Source organism: Myripristis murdjan, chromosome 1 (genome assembly GCF_902150065.1).
Source record: "Myripristis murdjan chromosome 1, fMyrMur1.1, whole genome shotgun sequence".
Lineage (NCBI taxonomy): Eukaryota > Metazoa > Chordata > Actinopteri > Holocentriformes > Holocentridae > Myripristis > Myripristis murdjan.
The window spans coordinates 5,083,695-5,098,884 of record NC_043980.1 but is presented as its reverse complement, the minus strand read 5'-3'; the positions used below and the strand labels follow the sequence as shown (position 1 = coordinate 5,098,884).

Genomic DNA, 15,190 nt, shown 5'->3' with positions numbered 1-15,190 from the left:
ATATTAGAGCATTTCTGTTCAAACCCCAGTGAATGCAATTTTTACCTTTTATTATTTATGTATTGGTGATTTATTTGATACGATCCAATACAATGTACATAGACATGAAGTTAACTAACTGAAAACAGCCATCTACAGAAAATTAAAAAGGAGTGGTATGTGAATATTGATTTTTAATGTTCTGATTGATCCTCTAGCCTTGGTGTGGATAATTTCTGTACTTTCCCAGGAAGTAAATTATTTTTTACTTTATACATGTGCAGATGTGCTGTATGTGTTTTCCTGTTGGTGGCGCTCTTTTCTTGTTCTCATGCTGACCACCCAGTTCTTCTTCTTGTGTTTATTAAAAACAATCCAGAAGCTTAAATTGCATCACTTCCTGTGCGGCGACCACACAGCGAGTGTTTTAATGTGTGTGTGTTTGTCTGTTTCAGTGGATTTGGCATGACAACATGCAGTTTCTCCAGGATAAAAACATTTTTGAGCACACGTACTTTGGGTAAGTGTCGACTTTGTTCCTTTGACATTTTGAACATTAAACCCAAACGTTCATCTGGACTCTTGTTTGTTCTGCTCTTGATCTTTGGCCTCTGCACAAAAACGAGGATTACTTGAATTCTGCTTGAATCTCACAGACAGACGTCATTATGTTAATGTAAATGTTAATGTCTGCATTCGTTTTCTGTGAATATTCACAGTCGTCCAGATGCAGATGTAAATGATTTGTGTGAATGTTGATCAGCACTGAGAGATAAAGCTCCACTGTCTTCAGCTATGAAAATGCACACAATGTAAAAGTGAAACTGTGCTGAGGCAGATGAGGGTTCATGATTATGACCAAAAGCAAACGTCCTAATTATTTCATAAGATAATGAGATAATAATTATTAATCACAAAGAACAGTTCTGATAATTGGAAGAATGTGATTATTATCGTGCACTTTGATCATCTGATTTTAATATCTTGGACTATTTTCACTAATAGCAGATGGTTTAAAGTCAATTAGCTTCATGTTTTAGCCATAAAGGCTGTGGTGTCGTGCCTCAGGACGCTGTGGCAGGATTCATGGCTGCTGATGGACACGCTGAGTTTTTCCAACATGACCATATTCTTTGATTATTAGTTGTGTGATTGTATGGTTCACATCCAGGCTTCGTATGCACTGGCATGTTAGCTTGACCTTTTCTTAAGTAAACGCTCATATCTCATATCTATAGGTAGCTTGTATATGTGTATGTGTGTGTGTATGCAGGTGTATGTGTATATATTACATATTTTTAATGGTAATTTAAAGGTAAAGCACTGTATAATGTATTTCTTCACTTTTTTTTTTTTTAATTTCTTATTTCTCTTATGTGGACTATGTGTCTGAATAAAGATTCATTTATTATGTCTTAAAGATGAACGTACAAGTTGTGTCTTTGTGTTCCAGGTTCATGTGGCAGCTGTGCAGCAGCATCCCCAGCACCTTACCAGACCCCAAGGCCATCTCACTCATGACCGCCAAGGTGAGAAACACCACCACGCCAAGTCTGCAGCTTTTACACTGAAACCACTGTAACCGAGATTGAAGCTCGAAATAAACAGGAACTTGAACTCACTGGACTCCAGGTCTCACTAAAATCTCTCCGGACTAAAATCTCTGCTTTTTTTTTTTTTGCTGTTTGTTTGCAGCTCAGCACATCGTTTGTCCTCGAGACGTTCATTCACTCCAAGGAGAAGGTAACACCTGTTTTTCTCTGCACCTTTTAAATTGGCCCGTCTCTATGCCTGTTAGCAGTTACTGACCTGGTCTGCTTGGTTTGGCTTTATTTATTGCACATATGAAGCCATACAGTCCATAAAGGAACAGTGCAAAAAATGCATGCAAACAAAGTGATTAAGTGGGGATAAAAAAAAAGAAGCACACACAAAAGATGTACAGGAGGAGCCAAAAAAAAAAAAAAAAAAAAAACCTAATGGGCTTGTCAGGTGGCTCTTGTGTTGTAATATTGGCAGTGCAGACGGACACACATGTACAGGTGGTCTGAATACACCTGGAGGTAAACCACATGAGTGTGTGTGTGTGTGTGTGTGTGTGTTTCGTCTCTGAGTTTGTACTGATGCGTCTCCTCTGTGTGTGTCTGTCTCCTCCTCAGCCCACCATGCTGCAGTGGATCGAACTCCTGACAAAACAGTTCAACAACAGCCAGGCCGCCTGCGAGGTCACCGCTCTGCTCTGTTCTGACTGAGTCTCACCACACTCCACTTTTCTCACAGCCGCCATTTTGACAGGAAGTAGTAGAGCGAGCGCAGGTGTTACCGACTAATAATCTCCACCCAGCGGCAGCCTGGAGGGGATGATGTGTTTGGTCCTCTGTGTGTGTGTGTGTGTGTGTGGTTAATCTCACATACTGCTGGGCCTACCAGCCTAAAATGTTTTGTGCACAGTTATGACTGTGTGATGAAGAACCTCTCATGGTAGCAACCTGCGGAAACGTTTGTTCTCTGCTCTATTCTGTGTTGAGCTCGCACGACCACCACTTCTCTCTCTCTCTCTCTCTTTAAGTAATTTAATTTGTAATTTGAAAAGCGTTAGACAGTACAGTCAGCTGCTGAGTCTCTCCTGAGTTGTGGTCAGCACACAGGGGGAGCCTGTAGTCCAGAATAAACGGGGAGATATGCCTGTAGACCTGAAAAAGCGGAGATATGCCTGGAGGAGATCTGGACTCTCCTGATTCACTCCTCTGGTTCAGGTTCTGGTCCGTTTGGGTCCAGCAGAGCCAGATGTTGTGCAGGTTGGCTCTCTGGAGAGGCTCTGCTGCTTTAAAAGGAGCACAACCTTAACTCAGTTCACTAGTAACACCTGGGTTTACCTGCTATTTCCTGTCAAAACACCTGCTGTGAAAAAGGATGTGTAAATAAGCTAGAAACTCATTATTTCTTAATTCTCTGTGCCAGTGTTTGCTCGCTGACTCTCGCTGTGTTTCTGTGTTTCAGTGGTTTCTGGATCGTATGGCCGATGACAACTGGTGGCCGATGCAGATCCTCATCAAGTGTCCCAATCAGATCGTCAGACAGGCAAGTTGTTCCCACAGAGCGTGGGCTTCACACTTGCTTCAAAGCGTAACATTGTTTGTTATGAGATGCCTTTCAGTTTTGAACACAAAAATGAGGAAATAAAACTTTTTTCCCCTCCTGCATCACACAGTTTCTACCCTGTTCATTTCATGTATTTTAGCTAATTGTGAACCATATTTTTGGGCCTCTGTTTTTTGTGTGGATTCAATATAAAAACACAGGAATCATCACTCTGCTCATCATGTGGGTCATATTGGTCACTAATGTCTATAGAAATCTGCTTTACCCTCATCTTTTATTAATGAATTCCCATCTTTTCTTGTCTATATTCTACTTTCCTGTCCTTGATGTCTTATTTCTAGCTTAACTGACTTAATTTTACCCTGTGGGATCATTAAAGTCTTGTCTAATTTTATGTCCAACACACACACACACACACACACACACACACACACACAGACACACACACACACACACACTTAGCTGACTGCTGTGCTGTGTTGCAGATGTTCCAGCGGTTGTGTATTCACGTGATCCAGCGGCTGCGGCCGGTTCACGCTCACCTGTACCTGCAGCCCGGCATGGAGGACGGGTACGTAGCAGCTGACGGGCTCCACTCTGTCTTCCTGCTCTCAGCTTTTATTCTCAGCTGTGAAAAATGACAGCGTCCCCACAGCTGACTGGTCAGATTTAAAAGTCCAAACCTCTGCTGCAGTGTGCCCAGCCTTCTGTGACTTTTTGTCAGTTCTTTTTTTTTTTTTAATATAATTTCTTTAAAAATCCAGGTTTTAACAGTTTTCTCCGGAGATACTAAGATATTCTATATTTCAATGTGTTTTTTTTTTTTTTTTTTTTTTTTTCACACCAGACCCTCAAGACTTTTTGCCTCTGGGGATTTGTAAATACCGTTAACTTTACAAATAAAGCGTCATATTAGCATTGTAGGCATCATTAACCGGGTTTCCATCCACCTATTTTTATTCGCATTTTCGGAAATTGCGAAAAAAAAAAAAAAAAAAACTTGGATGGAAACGCCAGAAATTCAAAAAACGGCCAAAAATTCGCAAAAAAGTTTTTACACTTGGAGGGGGTGGATTTCTCAGCATATCGATAAAAGAAAGTGCGACTTTTTGCTGTGGAAACAGGTTTTGCGAATAAACGATGGCTGGACCGGATACCACGTCACACTTCTACGCTACAGTCTTATTATTAGTTTTATTATTATTATTATTATTATTATTATTATTAGTCTCTTATTCCTTATTTAGGATGGTTCGGTACGAAGTTAGCGCTGCCAAAATAGTAAGCAGACTTCTCCCAAGAGCCGACAAGTTCAGCAGGAATCTGTCCATGATCAGCTGTTGAGTGTCAGCTGAGTGTTTGTTGTTGTTCAGTCGACACACAGACGCTGTCTTATGACGTCATCTCACGGCGCACTCTCCTCCCAATAATCGCAAAACAAAACTGATGGAAACAGGCATAAATTTGCATTTTCTTTTGCGCATTTTGACAAAATTCGCTCAAAAATTTTGATATATTTGGATGGAAACCTGACTAGTGAAACCCGTGTGTTCGCTGGGTGAACGCCCATCAGTTCCAGTGAGAGAGGCTGACATTAATAACAAGCTGTTTGGCCACTTAGAGTTGTAACTTAAAATATTATTAGTTTTAACTGTAAATTATGATTAGCCAGACACAGTACAGGCTTTTTAATAGATAATCGATTGTCTTGGATTTCTTTTTCCAGTCATGTAATTATTGCTATTATTATTTTTTTTTTTTTTTAATCTAAAAAGTCAAATCAAAATGCTTCTGGATGCAGTTTGATAAACCTGGCACTAGATGTGTGATTTAGCGTGACATAGCTGTGTGTGTGTGTGTGTGTGTGTGTGTGTGTGTGTGTGTGTGTGTGCGTGCAGCTCTGACGACATGGACGGTCCGGTGGAGGACATCGGCAGCCGCTCCTGTGTGACTCGTTTCGTGAAGACGCTGCTGTCCATCATGGAGCACGGAGTGAAACCGCACAGCAAACACCTGACCGAGTACTTCGCCTTCCTCTACGAGTTCGCCAAGATGGGAGAGGAGGAGGTCGGTCACAAATGAGAAAAAAAACAAAAACAAAAACAAAAAAACAATCCTGAACAGTAAAAACAGCAAAAAAAACACAGTGTGTGGTGGAAACTGGGCAAACCTACCAGCCTGTGATGGCAAAGATGTTTTTATCTTGTCAGAGGACATGGAAGTCCACTAGACCCACTTTATCGTCCCTGTGGGGAAATGGCTTTTCATTGTGTAAAATAATGTTGACATAAAAAGTACAAAAAAATATAGAAGTGACAGTTAACACCAAGGGATACAAAGAAGCCAACAAAAAAACGTCGATTTCATATAAAGAGATAAAAATCCGATCTGTGTTCCTAAATATTGGCTCATAAATTTGGGTTGTTTTCCTCTCCTGTGTCCACAGAGTCAGTTTCTGTTGTCACTACAAGCCATTTCCATCATGGTGCACTTCTACATGGGAACCAAAGGACCTGAGAATGTAAGTTTACCACCTCGTCTGCTTCACTCTCACAGACAAACTTCAGAATTTCCAGAACGTCTCTGCAGTTTTGTTCATCGCATTTAAGAGAGAAGAAGTCAGACAGTTTGGGAGAGTTTTTACAAACGGGTCACCTAACATGAACCTAACAAGGTTTTTAGAAGTTTTTTTTTTTTTTTCAGTTGATCAACTTTGTATCAAATGTGCAACAAAATACCATAAATTATAATTTAAAAAAAATCCCAATAAATATACATAGAGCAAATGACATGTCTGAAAAGGAAGGAGGTGGAATACTAAATACGAACCAGTTCCTTCCCCTTTTTCTGCAACTGAAATGTCAGATATTGTCAGTACATATAAGCAGGCGTAGCCTACACACACACACACACATTTGTTTTATCAGGTGGTTTGTCAGCTGTGAAAGACATAATAACCGTAAAGTTTGAAATCACACTAACTATATTTACATAAAGGGATTTGATCATTTATCAATAGATTTAGTATAACAATGTTACAATGTTAAAGAGACGTGGAGCTTTTATTCCTGAGGAGTAACACAGGCTTCTCGTCCGCAGCCTCAGGTGGAGGTTTTGTCGGAGGAGGAGGGCGAGGAGGAGGATGAAGAGGAGGACATCTTGTCCCTGGCCGAGGAGAAGTATCGCCCTGCGGCTCTGGAGAAGATGATCGCTCTGATCGCCCTGCTGGTGGAGCAGTCTCGCTCCGAGAGGTACGACCGCCTGCCCGCCTGTCGGACGGAGAGTTACACTCAGAGTCTGACGGAAAAGATCTCTTTGGCTTGTTGTTATTGTGGCAACACCCACCAGGCGTCTTTCCACTGCTGCACCGCCGTGAGCTCAGGCTGTCTGTGAGCCAGACGGTGTTAATGTCACAAAAACAAAAAGCATGCGTGTTTCCACTGTTGTGCTGATATCACATGCATGTGAGTAAGAAGTAGGAAGCGAGTGGTTAAAGTCTGCGACCGGCACTTTTTTTCTGTGTTGTGAGCTATAACAGCCTTGTACAGAGACCTCACTTTATTCACTTTATTCAGTTTTTTCAGTTTTGTCCCGTTGTGCTTTCGATCCCCACCTCTGCCAGCTCTCTCACTAAAATCACATAAGATCCTCATTTCGTCAAACACCGTCAGTTTCCTCTGTCCAGATAGTGAGCAGAGCCCTAATGTCCTCGTTTGACCAGGGCTGTGTCCGAAATCACTCCCTCCCTCCCTCCTCCCTACTCACTCTATAGGGAATTCAATGTAGTGGACTATATAGTGAACTCAATAGCGGACCATTTCGGACACTACTTCGCTCGTTGTTCGGCGCCGTTCCGCAATGCATGATGGGATATATTGCCTGGTTAGTGACCATCGGATGTCCACTACATTTCGCAGTGGATTGTGGGATACATCCAGTGGACTATATAGTGAACATTAATAATCACTAAACATTCGGACACCCCTACAAAATGGCATAGTCACTATATAGTGGTTAGGGAGTGATTTCGGACACAGCCCAGGACTGCTGCTTGTCCTCCATTTTTCTTTCCTCTGTTATTTTTCTGCTGAGTGGGTGTGGCCAGATGCACAGCATTTCTGAAAGCTTCAGCCCCTAGAGGGCAGTGCAGCAGAAATTTAATGCTGATGTTGATTCTCTCCTTAAAATCCAGTTGTGTGGTAAAACAGTGTGTGTGTGTGTGTGTGTGTGTGTGTACGTACGTTTAACACTCTGGTCGTCCCGGCAGACACCTGACCCTGTCCCAGAGCGACATGGCGGCGCTGACCGGAGGGAAAGGCTTCCCCTTCCTGTTCCAGCACATCAGAGACGGCATCAACATCAGACAGACCTGCAACCTCATCTACAGCCTCTGTCGCTATAACAACCGCCTGGCCGAGCACGTAAGAGCACACACACACACACACACAAAACACCATGGAGAACTGTGCTCTAAACCTGTTTGCCCGCTGGTGGGTTCATCATACACGCAGCTTGGCCAAACTACATTCAAAACCGCAGAACTTTATTAAAAATTCCCGACAAAATTGCTGGATTTCCAATAATACCAAATATATTCTGCACCATGGAAATGTGTCGAAAATGATCTGCAAGAAGTCTACATTTTTACAAAAAAGGCTCACTCAGCATCACTGTGGCACAGATTTAATGAAGGATTTGAATAAACAGACACAGAACATGTTTGTGACTTTATTGCACTTTATTTTTCTTTCTTCCAACTCGGCAGCTTCTCTCATTTCAAATCAGAGTTCCAGTGGTTTAAGGAAAATCTTTTCTAAAAACACTTTCAAATCTTTAAGTTTTGATATTAACAAGACGTTTTCCTATTTGTCTTCATCATAATTCATGAACGTCCATTTCTTATCACCGGTTTCTTGTCTTTCCGGTCCAGATTGTGTCGATGCTCTTCACCTCCATCGCAAAGCTCACTCCTGAGGTAAGCAGGCGGGAAAAGTCTCTCCATGCACGGGGTGTTGGTTCACTAACCCCCCCTCTGCCTCTGGAGCAACATGGAAAACACACACCAAAAAAAAGCCCTTTGCTGTGTCCTGTTCTTTGTGTTTCAGTGTCTTGAAGTGTATTTTTCCTAACCCTGTGCTGTTTGTCACACAGTGCTGTCTCTGTCTGGCAAATTTTGCCAATGAAACAAGCAAATTTTCACTTGTTTCAAGTGAATTTTCACTTAAAACAAGTGAAAATTGTCTAAAAACAATTTACTTCTGAGGTGATCATGTCTTATTTTAAGTGTAATGAGATATTTTGACTAGAAATAAGACATTTTTGACTTGAAATAAGACAAATAATCTTGGTAAGATTTTGCGTTTTTGGCTCCAGTTGATCCTGATTCTGTGCTAAATGCATAAAGTTTTTCCACTCATGCTTAACTCCAGCTCTGTCTCTCTCTCTCTCTCTCTCTCGTTTCCCTCCACCAGGCGGCCAATCCCTTCTTCAAGCTGCTCACCATGCTGATGGAGTTTGCCGGCGGGCCGCCCGGCATGCCCTCCTTCGCCTCCTACATCCTGCAGAGGATCTGGGAGGTAAGAAGCTGCCTCTGCGTCCCGCCACCAAAGAAATCCCGTTCCTGCCTCTGAGCGTTTTTCCAATATTTGCTTGGTTTATTTTCAAGTGACGCGGCATTTCAAAACGGCAATGAACCAGTTTTTTTTACAGTTCTGTCGTAGCATTCTGCAGTTTCTGCCCCCATGAGGAATCATCAGGATTGGATCTTTGTCTTTCACTGTATTGAGACTGATAGCGCATGGAAACATCCTGTGATTTGTAGTAATAGTAAAGGTCCTTGTGAATTTGCAAAGTAAAAATTACACACAAATTATCGTAATTAGGCAAACACAGATTTCTCTTGGTAACTCTTTCTCACATCAATCAGACACATGAAATTTGTTTGTATTGTGTGCGTCTTTTTTCTTTTTCTTCTACCAGATGTGCAATTCCTAATTTCCTCTTGTCATGAGAAATGGAGTCACAGTTGTCTTTTGAATACATTTTCCGCACAAACTTCAATTTTTATTTGGCTCATACATCAGGAAGTGATGATTTGTTAAACTCTGATCGTGACTTTGTCCACTCGTCTGCAAAGCAGCAGGAGTTTCAGTGGAAATTCTGTGCAAACACGTCACAGAAGAAACAAGTTGGCGAGGGGTTATTAATGTCACCAGCTCCATTTGATCTAATTTTCTTGTCTTACCATTTTTCACAGACATCAAACCTCCAGCAACACTTAAAGATGGCATAAAGAACAAATTTATCAATAGGTCAATGTGTCACTTTCCTCGGGTCATAATAAATGACCCTGTTATAGTTGAAATGCTGCAGGTTTGATCTCTGTAGACTTTCGTGCATCTTGATTGTAGATAAAGTTGAATTTCCTGAAACCACAACTCTGCTGTTACTTTATTTTTTTACACACATAAGATCATAATGCGTCTGAACAAATGATGTGTAAAGGAGAAAGAAAGTGTCGTGACATTCTGGCCCTGTGTGCGTCCTCCAGGTGATCGAGTACAACCCGTCTCAGTGTCTGGACTGGCTGGCCGTGCAGACGCCCAGGAACAAGCTGGCTCACAGCTGGGTGCTGCAGAACATGGAGAACTGGGTGGAGCGCTTCCTGCTCGCTCACAACTACCCGCGCGTCCGAACCTGTAAGAGCCACCGCCGCCGCCGCTTCCCCGGGGCTTGGCTTTGTTGTTTTGTTTTGTTTTGTCGGTATCTTTTAAATTTGAAAATTACAGCACGAAAAATGAACAAAAGCACTCTTAAAGGAGGAAATGTCTTTTTCATAAACATTTTAAATACACAAAATGATTAAAGACAGTAATGCGTTTCCTGATTTTACTTGAGTTCTAATTTTCTTTGAACTGTTTTTTATTTTCAATTATTGCTTTTTTATACTCTAAATCTTTTTTTAAAAACTGAAGAGTTTGTGACTTTATTCATAACTTGTTTTTGTATTTCATTTTATTTTATTTCTTTGCTGCCCCTGTGAAGCACTTTGTAAATTTGGCTTTGAAAATTGTTCTATAGAGATTATTATTACTAATGAAAATGAAAACTGAGAAGATGGTAGAGATATTAAGCAATAGTGGAAAAAAAATGGCAAACAGAAAAAAATGACTGGTTTCTCTGTATTATCAAACAAAGATCAAGAAAATGATGTGGAAAACAAACTTAACAACTTAAGAGAGGCGATCCAGTCACTCCAAATATCAGGAGATATGACGAGGAAGGAAATATTAAAAAGCCTTTATTGTAGTGGCTAAATCATTAAAAAGCCAACCATTTAGCCACTACAATAAAGGCTTTTTAATATTTCCTTCATTGTATTCACTTTTCCTGATATTTGGAGTGCTTGGATAACCCTCTTAAATAATAATAATAATAAAAAAAAAAAAAAAAAAAACTTTTTAAAAAAGGAGCTAGAGAATAACCTCTTTCATTTTGGAGAGAGAAGACATGGACACACTGATATTTGATATTCAATAAAAGGCAGTCGAATATATCAGTGCACCCATAAATTAGTCATGAATCAGAGTTTACAACCAGCAAAGTGAAGGTGTTAAATGGTAAAAAGGTAAATTCATGGTTGAAAAGTCAGTTATAATGTTACTTTGATCATAAGTCGGTATTTGGGCACTTGAAGGCGACCTGCTGACCCTCAGTGTCAGAACTTGGGTTTGAGGCGTTAGGGAGATTTTCTCTCCAAACTCAGAAGTGCGTTGTGTTTCTCTCCTCCTGCAGCGGCGGCGTACCTCCTCGTCTCGCTGATCCCCAGCAACTCCTTCCGCCAGATGTTCCGCTCCACGCGCTCGCTGCACCTGCCGACCCGCGAGCTGCCGCTGTCCCCCGACACCACCGTGGTGCTGCACCAGGTCTACAACCTGCTGCTGGGGCTGCTGGGCCGCGCCAAGCTGTACGTGGACGCCGGCGTGCACGGCACCACCAAGCTGGTGCAGTACTTCAGCTTCATGACCTACTGCCTCATCTCCAAGACGGAGAAGCTCATGTTCTCCGGATACTTCATGGACCTCTGGAACCTCTTCCAGGTACGAGCGTCCTCCTGCACACACCTGGCTCAGCCGCAAGAAACCTCTTCACCATGATCACCAAGATGTTCACTTTCATATTTTTAGCTTTTTCTGTTTTTTTAATCTGTTTTTGTATTGTAATCTTTGCTGCCATAGTGACCAAATTTCCCCTCAGAGGTCAATTAAACTCTTCACTTACTGCAGTATTTACAGTTTGTTGGTTTTTACATGCATTGCAATACCAGCAGCAGTCCTGACACTTTAAATTTGGTAGTTGTCCTACAAAGGGGTGTAAAACCAAACCTGAAAAAAAAAACAACTCACCCAGTTTATACAAACACATCCACTGTTTGAGAGCCATCTAACCACACACTGAGCTGCTGAACACACTAACATGTTTGTTTTAAATGGTCTAAGTAGACTTGTGCCTCTGAAAAAATATTTGTTGATTTCATATTGTTCATATTATTCAGATCTCTGAATAAAAAAAAAGTTATAATACAAGCAATACAAATCAAACCGTGGGTTTATCAAACCGTTACCCCACTAGTCCCAAGACATTTTTTTAAACATTTTTCTTTGTTTCTTTTACGAGCATATTATATTATGTGAACAGTATCTTTTCTGTATATCAATTATAAATGCTCATTATTTTTTCTAAATTGAATCAGACCTCTAAAGTTGTTTCCTCAGTAAAAATGGCAAAAATAGTGAAGGCAGAATTTCATGGTCGACTAATCAGCGGTGTGAATGAATAATTGATTATTCAGTTTGTGCTGGTGTTTGTTTAATTGGTTATGGACAGAATATCAAATGCACCTTGAAGAAAAAAAATATACAGTATGAGGAAAAAACATACTTGCCAGAGTGTGCATCCCCGTGAATTTCTTCTTGTTAATATGTCACTTAAATTAACTTAAGAATCAAATGCAATAAAGGAGAAGAAAAAAAGAAAACATTTCCAGGAAGCTTTTGGCAGAGACTTGATAGAACAAGCAAACTCGCGCTCAGCACTGCTCTGCCAAAAACAAGTTCCTTTTAATTCAGATTAGGCTGATTTTTATTTTTCAACCACAAATTACCTCAGCTTAAAAATCAGCCATCATGAATGAATAATCAGTTAATCGTGCACATCCATAAACCACAGAGTTTCAGCTGCACTCGCTCCATTTTGACTCCACACACATTCAGTCACATGAACTTCCACTTGAAACATGAACCAGGCTCCAGTCATGTTGATCACACTCCTCCTCCTCCTCCTCCTCCTCCTCCTCCTCGCTCCTCACAGCCCAAGCTGTCTGAGCCGGCCATCGCCACCAACCACAACAAGCAGGCGCTGCTGTCCTTCTGGTACAACGTGTGTGTGGAGTGTCCGGAGAACGTGCGCCTGGTGGTGCAGAACCCCGTTGTCACCAAGAACATCGCCTTCAACTACATCCTGGCCGACCACGACGACCAGGAGGTGGTGCTGTTCAACCGCGGCATGCTGCCCGCCTACTACGGCATCCTGCGCATGTGCTGCGAGCAGTCGCCCGCCTTCACCCGCCAGCTGGCCTCGCACCAGAACATCCAGTGGGCCTTCAAGAACCTGACGCCGCACGCCAGCCAGTACCCCGGGGTGAGTCCTCAGCCTTCACTCACAGAAAAAAAGCTTTTTATCGCTCTTGATAGTCGAGAAGTCACCAGGCTCGGCGTGGCGCCTCCTGCTGGGGGCACCCGCCTCCTCAGGAGAGACTGGCGCATGTTTATCTGCATCATTTGGGTCAGAGATCAATTTTACATCCACACACAACTTCACCGGGGATGGAAAAGGTTCAGAGGAATCAGACATACAGACTGCACATCTTCTGTTTGTTTCATCAGTCTGTGTCTTTAAAATATAATTTGAGGCAGAGTAATAACCCTTCATTTATTTTAAGAGTTAATCTGATGGAGATCAAGATCTCAAGGCAGACCTGAGCCCATTCATCAATAAAACTAACAGTTTAAAATGTTCCATATTAAGTGTCATAGGTACAATCATGCCATAATAGTAACACAATAAGAATAAAAGGAAATGATATTTATAATAATTATTTTTTATTGTTTTTGTTATCATCATTATATTATTTTTTAAGCATTGTGTTTTTAATTAACATTTTAGTATTTTTTCAATTGTAACATAATAACAAGAATTTAAAAGAAAAAATTAAATGATGATTTTGTTTTAATATTTTTTTATTATTTTTAATTCTTATGTTGCTTTTGTGGCATTATTGTAATTATCACAATTTAGACTGTATATGTTAAATAGTTTGTTTTATTGATGCACTGCACTGAAAATGAGATGTTGATCTCAGTCAGACTTACCTGATATAATAAAGCATTACTTGTAGTAGTAGTAGTAGTAGTATTTCGCAGAACACTGCAGTTTTGTTGTGAGATTCCCCTCTTTTCTAAATTCCCTCAGATGAAAGGCTCAGGTCTTTACTGAATTATATTTATGCCGTTTGTTTAATCATTTTGTGTGACGTACCTCATCGTCACACAAAAGGGGATGGAGGAAAAAGAACCAACACATTTTCAGCCTCAGGAATGTTTTTAGCTTTTCACTGTTAAACCCATGATTTCCAAAAATCCTCCACGGGTCTTTATTTATTTGACTCGTTCCACTGGAGGGCGTCTCTGATCAGTTTGGATCCGGCCCGTAGAAACCCGTAAATATTTAAAGACAAAGCCAGCAGAGCGAGAAGGGTCGGAGGCACATTGTGTAAACACAGTATCAGAAGTCTATACACACACACACACACACACACACACACACACACACACACCTCTGACCTCATGATTCATGATGCATTCATGGTCACACAGGGAAAACGGTCCAGTAGAAAGAGAATACTGTTCACCTCAGTGTTCAGATCGTAAATACCCTCGCCGATACACATCTCTGACTCGAACAAGGAAATACTGCAGTTTCATTTATGAAAAAAAAAAAAAAATTTTCATTACATAAATCTCTCTAAACCTCTTTAAAGCTCTTTAAGCTCTTTAGGCCTGAACTTCTCAGTGTTAGTGCTACAGGTTTGTGATGGTGTGTGTGTGTGTGTGTGTGTGTGTGTGTGTGTGTGTGTGTGTGTGTGTGTGTGTGCCCTGCAGGCGGTGGAGGAGCTGTTTAACCTCATGCAGCTGTTTGTGGCTCAGCGGGCCGACATGAGGGAGGAGGAGCTGGAGGACGTCAAGCAGTTCAAGAAAACCACCATCAGCTGCTACCTGCGCTGCCTGGACGGCCGCTCCTGCTGGACCACGCTCATCAGGTGCTCACACACACACACACACACACACACACACACACATAAAACACTATGTTGTCATGTAAGGGACTTGTGAGGGAAAACCCTGAGCTCTGACTTTGCTCTCTGCGGTCCTCAGTGCCTTCCGGGTTCTGCTGGAGAACGACGAGGACCGGCTGCTGGTCGTCTTCAACAGAGGACTGATCCTCATGACCGAGGTGAGCACGCCGACGCCCAGCTCAGCCTCAGAACCTCTCCTCTCGCCTCCCAGAGAACGTGGCTCCGCTGACAGACATTTTAGATAATGCAGAAAAAAAAAAATCCATGTCGCATGTCAAAATGCCTCTTTCATGGTATTTTTATTGCATTGCAGAAGAATGACTGCTGCTATTTTCAGAAGTCACTTTGAGAGTTTTGATTCTATATTCCTTTGCTGTCGATTCAAATGGAAGTTTACTGAAAGTAGACAACGTTTAAAGCAGTTCAAAAAGACTGTCAAGCATTATCCGACTGGACATAATAGGGAAGGCTGGGTCATGGAATTGTGGAATGGTGTGAACATTTAAACACACACTGCAAAAACTCAAAATCTTACCAAGATTATTTGTCTTATTTCAAGTCAAAAATGTCTTATTTCTAGTCAAAATATCTCATTACACTTAAAATAAGACATGATCACCTCAGAAGTAACTTGTTTTTAGACAATTGTCTCTTGTTTCAAGTGAAAATTTGCTTGAAACAAGTGAAAATTTGCTT

General features: G+C 41.4%; 1 protein-coding gene across 2 annotated transcripts in view; it reads left to right on the top strand.

The window, feature by feature from the left end:
- The window catches only part of usp34 (ubiquitin specific peptidase 34), a 115,349-nt gene that overhangs the window by 89,558 nt on the left and 10,601 nt on the right, over positions 1-15,190 (top strand). For both annotated transcript variants that reach the window (XM_030078030.1, XM_030078106.1), the window contains exons 52-68: positions 435-499; positions 1,433-1,508; positions 1,675-1,722; positions 2,139-2,204; positions 2,980-3,060; positions 3,567-3,652; positions 4,980-5,148; positions 5,528-5,602; positions 6,181-6,332; positions 7,349-7,502; positions 8,012-8,056; positions 8,553-8,657; positions 9,632-9,779; positions 10,876-11,180; positions 12,451-12,780; positions 14,301-14,458; positions 14,574-14,652. In XM_030078030.1, the coding sequence (XP_029933890.1) occupies positions 435-499; positions 1,433-1,508; positions 1,675-1,722; positions 2,139-2,204; positions 2,980-3,060; positions 3,567-3,652; positions 4,980-5,148; positions 5,528-5,602; positions 6,181-6,332; positions 7,349-7,502; positions 8,012-8,056; positions 8,553-8,657; positions 9,632-9,779; positions 10,876-11,180; positions 12,451-12,780; positions 14,301-14,458; positions 14,574-14,652 (2,142 nt within the window). The remainder of the gene's footprint in view (positions 1-434; positions 500-1,432; positions 1,509-1,674; positions 1,723-2,138; positions 2,205-2,979; positions 3,061-3,566; positions 3,653-4,979; positions 5,149-5,527; positions 5,603-6,180; positions 6,333-7,348; positions 7,503-8,011; positions 8,057-8,552; positions 8,658-9,631; positions 9,780-10,875; positions 11,181-12,450; positions 12,781-14,300; positions 14,459-14,573; positions 14,653-15,190) is intronic.